The sequence below is a fragment of the Macaca nemestrina genome, chromosome 7 (genome assembly GCF_043159975.1).
Source record: "Macaca nemestrina isolate mMacNem1 chromosome 7, mMacNem.hap1, whole genome shotgun sequence".
Taxonomy (NCBI): Eukaryota; Metazoa; Chordata; class Mammalia; order Primates; family Cercopithecidae; genus Macaca; species Macaca nemestrina.
Genome location: NC_092131.1, coordinates 145,511,442 through 145,521,719, shown reverse-complemented (window position 1 = coordinate 145,521,719; position 10,278 = coordinate 145,511,442). Strand labels below are relative to the sequence as shown.

At 34.8% G+C, this 10,278-nt stretch overlaps 1 protein-coding gene across 8 annotated transcripts in view; it reads right to left on the bottom strand.

Annotated features, from left to right (window-relative positions):
* Positions 1 to 719: 719 nt before the first annotated feature.
* Positions 720 to 10,278, bottom strand: part of LOC105489777 (zinc finger protein 280D) — a 97,134-nt gene continuing 87,575 nt past the window's right edge. For all 8 annotated transcript variants that reach the window (XM_011754866.3, XM_011754867.3, XM_011754875.3 and 5 more), the window contains 2 exons: positions 5,601 to 5,656; positions 720 to 2,520 (listed from right to left, as the gene is read on the bottom strand). In XM_011754866.3, coding sequence (XP_011753168.2) covers positions 1,896 to 2,520; positions 5,601 to 5,656 — 681 coding nt within the window. In that variant the 3' untranslated portion in view covers positions 720 to 1,895. The remainder of the gene's footprint in view (positions 2,521 to 5,600; positions 5,657 to 10,278) is intronic.

The window sequence follows — 10,278 nt, the reverse complement described above, 5'->3', positions numbered from 1 at the left end:
GATAAAAAAGCAGATATTAAATTCTATTTATCTGGAAGTAAAAGAATTTATAAAGCAAATCTATTCTCATAAATATTAGCAATATTGGCCGGGCTCGGTGGCTCAAGCCTGTAATCCTAGCACTTTGGGAGGCTGAGACGGGCGGATCACGAGGTCAGGAGATCAAGACCATCCTGGCTAACACGGTGAAACCCCATCTCTACTAAAGTATACAAAAAACTAGCCGGGCGAGGTGGTGGGCGCCTATAGACCCAGCTACTCCGGAGGCTGAGGCAGGAGAATGGCATAAACCCGGGAGGCGGAGCTTGCAGTGAGCTGAGATCCGGCCACTGCACAGAGCAAGACTCCGTCTCAAAAATAAAATAAAATAAAATAAAATAAAATAAAATAAAATAAAAAAATATTAGCAATATTGTCCCCTGTACTTTAAGTCCTAATTTAAAATAATGCATCAGCAGTTAAAGAACGTAGAATGGAATCCTCACCACTAACACTGATATTAAATTTCTTAAACAAGTATATAATTTCTAAAGGAACCAAAGGTAATCTGAATCAAGCAGTGATTGGAAAAATAGAATTATTCGGGGATAGATTTTTATTGCAAATATTTACTCAAAAACTACTATATACAGCAGAGTTTTAATCGCCATTTAAAACATTGAACATTCAGTGAAACAAAATTTAAGAATCCGAAGCACATTTTAAGAAGTAAAAATGAAGCATTTTAAATAAAAGTTTATTAGTACTTCAAAGCAAACTACTGTTCTTCATATTATTCATTTCTATATCTATTATATTCTAGATGATAAAAAAACTGAGAAATCAATGTAGCAGCCATCTTATAGATAAATTAGGCTAAATCTCCAAAGCCAGTTTTTTACATCACTGTTTTAGGTCCCATTTGAAGTTTTTATTTTACAATTACAGAAAAGTCACTTAAACATGGCTGAATACATGCCAGGATATGTTTTCAGTTTACTGTTTTACAATATCTACATTATACCATACTTTGGTTTGGCTTCCAGACCATTTTTATGGGCCTATTTCTAAAGCAGATCATTAAAACAATATTAAAAGCATAATAGCTACAGGAGTTTCAACAATGGGTGTCTACTTTACATTAATACAACTAATACATCGAAGAATTTCTACACAGCTTACACACTGACAAAAAGCACAAATATAAATTTATATCTTAATAATTCCACTTTCACTGAAAGTTTAATTAAGGTAAGCTTACAGCCTAGCAGGCTAACACTTGTATGGAGGTATAAAGATTCAAATATTCTGTTTACATGCGTCTGACAGACTGGAATGTTATATTAAATCCAAAATTAAGTTTATGTTCATCCAAATTCTCATTAGGTCAATTTCGTACTCTAAGCATGCTCCATTTACCAGCATCATCCTAAAAAATTAAGCCTTCATTACCAATGCCAATCAGCCATTATTTTAAATCAGTTACTCCCAAAAAGTACATGGTTTCCAAATTTTTTCCTCTCAGTTCACTGAAAAGGATGTATAAGTAATAAGGATTTTTAGCTTAGGACTGATGGAAGTTTGAAAGGCTTTATAAATATAACTAATATCATCAATTCATGTCAGCAACCAAATCCCATTTCCTTGAAAACCATTAAACGAGACCTTTCCACTGCAACTGTAACTATCATTAAAATCTTGTTCATGTTTTTAATAACTTCTTGGGAATCCGTACTAATCATGCTATTATTGGCAAATTGATTTGATAACATAGGTTGAACATACAGGTAAAGTGTATGTGTGACCTCCCTTACATATTTCCATTTCTGAACCTACAAAAGCACCACTGAGCTCACCTGATAGCACTGTTCCAAATGCCCTTATCGTTGGTACACTGAAACTTAAAATGACTAATTTCAACTTCTTTCTTTTTCATCTGCCAGGTCTACTGTTGCCTCTGTTGTGCTGGGGTTATTTCCTCCAGGAATGTCATCTGTTTGATCAGACACTACTTCATCAGTCTTGGCTGAAGGATCACCACTACCTTTCTGAAGAATCTCTGTGGCTTCATACTCAAGTACCTCTGACGGAGTCAGAGGTTCCAAATGAATACTGCCTTGCTCACTAACATCAGAACTAACAGATTCAGGTTCATCTCTTTTTCTCAAAAACTGATCAATGCTAACATTATCTGATGTTAACCGCAAATCCTTAATATTCTTTGAAGAAAATCTGGCTTCACTGGAGTTGTGATCCTTAATCTGAGCAGATAAGATTATGTTTTCTGAACTTTGGCGCATCTTCAACTCCATTTCCTGACAAACATGTTGTATTTGTGTTTTCTTTTCCACTTTATCTGCACCAATATTTGAATCACAACTGAAGATGTTTTTGCAGCCAGTTTCCTGGTCTGCAAGACAGGTTTCATTTTCCTTATCTGAAACTGTTAGGCTTTCTTCACTTTTTGTTGCTGATGAGCCTTCAAATGAATTTGCATTACATCCATTTTTTTCTTCTGAAGAAGCAGCTTTATCCTGTTTACTGAAAAATAAAGTAATTTATTATGTATTTCTTCATAAAGCAATGTTTTTGAACACTATCAAAATAAAGACATGCTCTAAAAAATAAAAAGTCAAGGTACATTTGCACATCAAAAAGGAAAACAAGTCCAAGTTCCCCATCCTTGCTGTGCCAGTATAATTTTGCAGGAGGCCATTTTCTTAGGCAAGATTCTGAGAAACTCTGGAGTCACATACTAAAAGATGTCTATCAACTAGTCTTAGTCCTGGCTGTCATTATGTTCATCTGTTCATATCTCTTGCCTGTTTCTAGTTTAAATTTAAGTATTTTTATTAACTTGCAAAAGTACCTAAAATAAAAAAATATATTTGGAAAAAATCTATATTTTTGTATGATTTTTTTCTTTTTTGAGACGGGGTCTTGTTCTGTCACCCAGACTGGAACACAGTGGTGCAAATGTCTCACCGCAGCTTTGACCTCCTGGACTCAAGTGATCCTCCTACCTCGGGCTCCCAAGTAGCTAGCAATATAGGCGCACACCACCAAGCCCAGCTAATGTTTTTATTCTTCACAGAGACAAGGTCTTTCCATGTTGCCCAGGCTGGTTTCCTAGGCTCAAGCAATCCTCTTGCCTTGGCTCCCAAAGTGTTGGGATTACAGGTGTGAGTCACCATGTCCAGCCTCCTTTATGATTTAAATAGCCTCTTATGTTTAGGATGTTTTTTCCATACATAAAATCAGATAATCATTCAAACATATTCTCTAATTTTTAATAGCCTAATTTTAAAAACATAAACACATGCCTGAAAAACTGTATGTAAATATATAACATACATACACATCTAAGTGTGTGGACATGTTTGTACACATATATATTTATATGTGTGTGCTTCTGTGTGTTTATTCTGGCCCTGATGTGTTAACAGAAACTATCTAGTGAACCATAAAATACGAGAAACAAGATTTCTAAGAAGATCACCAATCCATTATCTAGATCTAAGGATGCTTATTTTACAAAAATAAATTTAATGATTACATATACCTTATTTCTTACATTTAATCAATCTGACATTTAGATGTATTCCCAATGAATTGCACAAATATCCTAGCAACATTTCCAAAAGGCAATTTATTATTTACTAAATTGTTATTTATATAAGGCTATTTCTCTGCTATTTGTTTTGTTCTACTGATTTGTCTTTAGACTATTCCTAAACCAATAGCACCCAGTTTTAACAATTACTGATTAACAATATACTTTAGAACTAAACAAATCACCTATATTCTACAACTCTTCCCCATAAATTTCATACTTTAAAAATGTAAAAGATATTTATCAAGGAAGCTCATTAAAACAATGTTTAAAATAGTGAATATTAAAAATCTAATTTTTTTTTTTTGAGACAGAGTCTCACTGTGTCGCCCAGGGTGGAGTGCAGTGGCATGATCTCGGCTCACTGCAACCTCTGCCTCCTGGGTTCAAGTGATTCTTCTGCCTCAGTCTCCCGAGTAGCTGGGATTACAGGCGCATGCCACCAAGCCCGGCTAATTTTTGTATTTTTAGTAGAGATGGGGTTTCACCATATTGGTCAGGCTGGTCTCGAACGCCTGACCTCGTGATCCACCCGCCTCGGCCTCCCAAAGTGCTGGGATTACAGGCATGAGCCACGGTGCCCAGCCAAAAACCTAATATCTTATCCAACAAGAAAGGAATGATTAAATACATTATGGTAATGCTAAGTAGAAAAATACAAATCTTTTTTTAAGTTTGTCAGTTTCCAAAACAAATCCCATAAATGTTTATTCAATTCATAATTTAATTTGTAAAATAGTCTATCATGCAGTTAATATATTATTTTTTATCATGGTAAAATTTTGCTTTTCTTGATTTGGTTCCTCCCCATTTCTCTCTCTCTATATAGATATAGATATTTTTAAGGCTAGTCAAGCGAAGCGGTGGGAGTGGAAAAAGAACAAAGAACTCTGCAACTGGCTGTGATCAATCAGTTGTATCATTTTTGTTACATTATGATTGGGCAAGTTTGTCCACTATATTTTGTAATCATATGTTAGTGGTAGATTAGAAAGATTCTGATTTTTACACCAGGCTACTTTAATCAGTATTCTCATTAATTTCAATCATTCTTAACTCATTTTTTGGATCTTAACTGGCTAATTACATATAGAAAAACTATTATTTTTTTCCTCATTTCAAATTTGTATAATTCTTATTTTTGTTCAGATCATAATGGACTAACTACAATTTACAGAAAACGTTACATAATACAGAGATGACTAGTCCGCATTTTCTAACTCTTTAGTTGATTTTTTGTTAACAGTCCCCTGAGAACTTACAAAAAATGCCAGGTGAAGAAAGGGCGAGATCACTTTACTAATGAAGTATAAGAAACACCTCCATAGGAACTTAATTAATAATTTGCTTTTAGGGACAAAAGATTAATCTCAACAGACTAACAGGCAACCTACTGTAAAATATATAGCATACAGATATAAATGGGTGAAATTACTTAAAAGACAAAATAAAATTACCCTTCTTTGGAATAAAGTTCTAATTGGAATGTTCAGATTCTCTTCTGCTAAAAGACTGTGAAACATCGTGTGTTCTTTAACATTCTACCAAAGTATGAAAATTTTAAAAGCCAATCCCTGAATTTTGAAACTATTGAAATCCTACCACATAAGTAGTCTTATAGCTTTTGGAAAATACTTTAAAAAATCTTAAGATTATCTATTTGCAATAACTGTTCCTGTCCAGTAACACGTAGCATCTTGTAAATGTATTCATTTAATAGGGGCAAAGAAAATCTGCCAACATTTTACTTGCTAGTAAGTAGTTTTTCAAAAATTTAACAACACAAAATATACTCTATATGTTTAAAATATTTAAAAACGAAGGATATAGAGAATATTTTTGTTGGATTAAAGTTTTTAAGTTTTATTTTAATTAAGAGCCATTATAGAAAATAGCACTATATACAAAAATTTAAATAGTCCTTTGCCAGTTAACTGTGAAATAATGCAGCTCAAGTGTTATTTCGTATACTTGAATTTTAAGAAACTCATTTTTTCCTTATATTTACCTTTCAGAATTCGATGTTTCTGTTTCTCTTTCAGCCATGTTAGGTCTTCCAATTTCCTGAAATAATTAATAATACTTTTCTTTTACATTCACAGTTAATCTTAAAGAAAACTATTTTTATTATGCTAAACTTTCTGGATAAAAGAAACTTAAGTGTGCAACTTAATATAACACAGAAATAGAAAAATAATTTATTAAATATAAAATGTAATTAGAATAATTATCATAATTATATGCGGTTTTAAAAATGTTTTTAAACTTATAAAAGTTTCAGTGTACCAAAAGTTTCTGATTCAAGGTAAAAAAAGCAGTTACCCACCCATGTCAATATCTGCTTTTCTTAACTGCTATTTCAAATGTGGGTCATAATTACAATTACTTAAATAGAAAACTAGTAAAACACAACTTGAATTTGAATAACAAGATGCCTCCATAGTATTTTATATAAATATATTAAGCACAGATATTTAGATAAAACATTTTTGAATTTATGATTTCATAGTGAGTCACGGTAACCCTTCCACTGTCAAACCAAAAATATGAAACAGTCCACTAAGGAAGAAATATTCTACTTATTTCAAATGTTTTACAGGGAAGAAAGAAAAGAGTAAAACCTCAGTAAGCCATAGGCCAACCTAACAGCTTGTAACAATTACCAGCTATGCAGTACATATGATGCATGAAGCAGTGTATTAAGAACTTTACATTCACTATCTCATTTAATTTACATATTAGATTTTATAAACACTATTTTTATACATGAGAAATAAGACTGAGTGGGAACCCAAGGCAATACCACAATAACTGGCAAAGAACCAAGGCAATACCACAATTAGTAGTAAAGATTCAAATCTACATCTACCTCTTAACCACTATGGTAGATCAACTCAAGCCTATAAAATTGATAATGGTGTATTTATCACACACATTCATCTACTCAGCCTCTCAAAACCCTGCTAAAATGAGGGCAAAGAAATAAAATATTTTTACTCATAAAGATGAAGAAAACATCAAAGTATACTAATTGCTAAACAGATTTCACCAACTTTTTAGAAATAGGAAAGTCACTGGAAGAGTTGGTACTGACTTAGCAGTATGGAGGAAGTTACAATGAATGTCTGCAGTGGAGGAGTGCAAGGAGAAGAGAATCAATTTGCCCAGAGAACCAAAAATATCTGGTATTTGCAGGTGGTCAGTATACTATTTAGCACACAAAAAGTAAAAACAAAGCATTGCTGGGAAATCTAAATGCTCCTTCCCCGAAGCTTACACAACAGGTACCTATACCTTCCCTTACCAAAGAGGCTAAAAGTTAGCATCCTTCTTAACTTCCTTCCTTCCTTTTTTTTTTTTTTTTTTTTTTGACAGAGTCTTGCTTGTCACCCAGGCTGGAGTGCAATGGTGCGATCTTAGCTCACTGCAACCTCCACCTTCAAAGTTCAAGCGATTCTCCTGTCTCAGCCCCTCCAGTAGCTGGGATTACAGGCACCCACCACCATGCCTGGCTAATTTTTGTATTTTTAGTAGGCATGGAGTTTCACCATGTTGGCCAGACTGGTCCCCAACTCCTGACCTCAGGTGATCCACCCACCTCGGCCTCCCAAAGTGCTGGGATTACAGGCATATTCCACCATGCCCAGCTAATTTTTTTATTTTTAGTAGAGATAGGGTTTCACCACGTTGGTCAGGCTGGTTGTGAACTCCTGACCTCAAATGATCCGCCTGCCTTGGCCTCCCAAAGTGCTGGGATTACAGGGGTCAGCCACCGTGCCAGGCCTAAAAGTTAACTTTCTGAACTGGAGATAGTCTAGACTTATGAACACCAGGAACAGCAAAAGGCACGCAGGAGATACTGAGAAAACGCAAAGATTTCGTAGAAGTCCACATACTTAACAATTCTTCTCCATGCCTGGCTTCCAGAATGCCAACAGCCAGAGAACTCACTCCCCAACCTAGCACCCTCAGCTAGAAGCTAGATTTCTCTCTGAAGAAAATGATCAACCCCAAAGAAAAAATTTTCCAGAATGATTTTTTTTTTTTTTTTTAAGAGACAGGGTCTCACTCTATCACCGAGGCTGGAATGTAGTGGCATGATCATAGCTCAACTGCAACCTCGAACTCCTGAGTTCAAGCAATCCTCCCACCTCAGTCTCCTGAGTAGCTAGGACTACACATTATGTGCTCACTATGACTGGTTAGTTAAAAAGTTTTTTTTAAATAGAGACGAAGTCTCCAGTGTTGCCCAGGCTACTCTCAAACTCCTAGCCCCAAGGGATCCTCCTGCATCAGCTTCCCAAAGTGTTGGGATTACAGGCATGAGCCACCACACCTGGCCTCTCCATAATGATTGAGACCATCCTCCTCAACAAAGAATCAGTCAGCTCAGCACCTAATTATCCCACACTGAAGTCTACGTAATTCTCATGCAGATTGTGCATACTGTACAGTGCACAAATCCAGAAGGCAACAAACTGTAATTCATATCATCCGTTCCCAAAGTAAGATATATGGACACCTGGGGATTCCAAGCCACTTTCAGGAGGCATGTGAAGTCACAACTTTGGCATAAAAACAGTAGTGTGTAAAAATGGTGGCAAATTAATATAACTCAAGGCAGGAGCACCAAACCCAACCTGTACCAGTAGTCATTGCATCCTTCACCACCATACACATAGTATTCTTCACACCACACCGACACAAATTTTAAAAAGTAATAATTTTACTAAATCTCAATCTTTGAGCTCATATCTTTTTAATATTTTGTGTGACAAAATGCAAAGTACGCATAAGATACAACTGTTGCCTACTGAAAATATTTGGGTCTGTGATTGAGTCGTGAGTTGTACTTAACTACATTTTTTTCATAGAACACCATTTTTATTTTAAAGAATGACTGTCAAATTATGAATATTTAGACTTGAGTTTCAGTGGACTTTTTCTTTTTGAAAAATCAATGAAGTGAGCCTGTCGTATCAAGGAAAACAACTGACAGCATTCGTTTCCAGTAACAAAATCAAGCAAAAACTCCTATCTATCACTGATTAGATTAATGCTAATATTTACTGTGAGTACTTGATATTATATAATGAAATATTTCAACATTTGGAAGATGTAGGGCACTGAGTGAGCCAATACGTTCCAAATGACCAATGCATGATATTACAAAATTAGGCATGGATAAAAGATCCATTCAAATTGTAAAACAGACAAACAGATTTTGATGTAACAAAGCAAAAAAGGTCAGTGATACGGAGTTAGATTCCACAGTGTAACAAGCAAGAAAACTTCCACTTGTCTACTTTTGGTGTAGTATCAAAGGAAAATAATCTCAATTATTGGAAAATATTATTAAAGTACTGGGTGAGGCCGGGTATTCCTCATACATTTCAACCAAAAGAATGTATCACAACAGATTGGATTCAGAAACATGAGAATACAATTTTTTTCTACAAAGCCTGACATTAAAGAAACATGCAAAAGTGTAAAATAAAGCCATTCTTTCTCACTAAATTTCTGTTGTTTTGGAAAATAGTTATTTTTCAGAAAAAATGTTATGTATGTTGACATATATTTATTATTTTTATTTTTGACAATAGTTTTAAAATACTATTATTTCAATTTCTAATATGGTAAACATTAGTAATTTTTGAGACTACAAAGGATATACGTAAATAATATCTGCAGGAGTTCTGCAGTCTTCAACCTGAATGGCTATGCAAGAGAGCCCTGTCCCCATTCAAACACTTATGGTTTTCAATGATTATTTTAGCCTCATTCTTTAATTACGTAGGGGCGGGCAAGGATCACCACATAACAAAAGATACACCTTAACATGAAAAATACCAAAATAAAAAGGAATAAAGAAAGGGGCTTGGAGACATCAGATACATTGCTGGGAACAAAAGAAAAAAGTGTATATAAAATATTTAATATCCCCAAAGAGGTATATGTTATTATATCTATTAAATAATAACAAAACTGGCCGGGTGCGGTGGCTCAAGCCTGTAATCCCAGCACTTTGGGAGGCCGAGATGGGCGGATCACGAGGTCAGAAGATCGAGACCATCCTGGCTAACACGGTGAAACCCCGTCTCTACTAAAAAATACGAAAAACTAGCCGGGCGAGGTGGCGGGCGCCTGTAGTCCCAGCTACTCGGGAGGCTGAGGCAGGAGAATGGCGTAAACCCAGGAGGCGAAGCTTGCAGTGAGCTGAGATCGCACCACTGCACTCCAGCCTGGGTGATAGAGCGAGACTCCGTCTCAAAAAATAAAAAAAATTAAAAAAAATAAACAATAATAATAATAACAAAACTGTAAAAAAGAGAACTAAAGAACAAATAAAAAATTGCAGAGCTCTTCATAATTACAAATATGGCAACTAAAATAAGTAATTAAGTTTAGAAAATTATTTAAAAAGATTCAAACAAAAAAACAAAAAGATGAAAGGCCATAAAGAAAATAACATATAATTAAAGGAGTTAAAAAAAAAAAAAAAAGGAGTTGATGCAGGAGGCTCAATATCAGAATAATAGGAGTTTCTTTAAAAAAAGAGAGAGCATAGAAAAAAAAAGTGAGCATTTACCAAAGAAATGAAACAAGAAAACTTCTCCCAAACAGAAATCTCCAAACTCCAAAGGTTTGTCAGATGCCTAATGTAATGAATGAAAAAAGGATGGGTG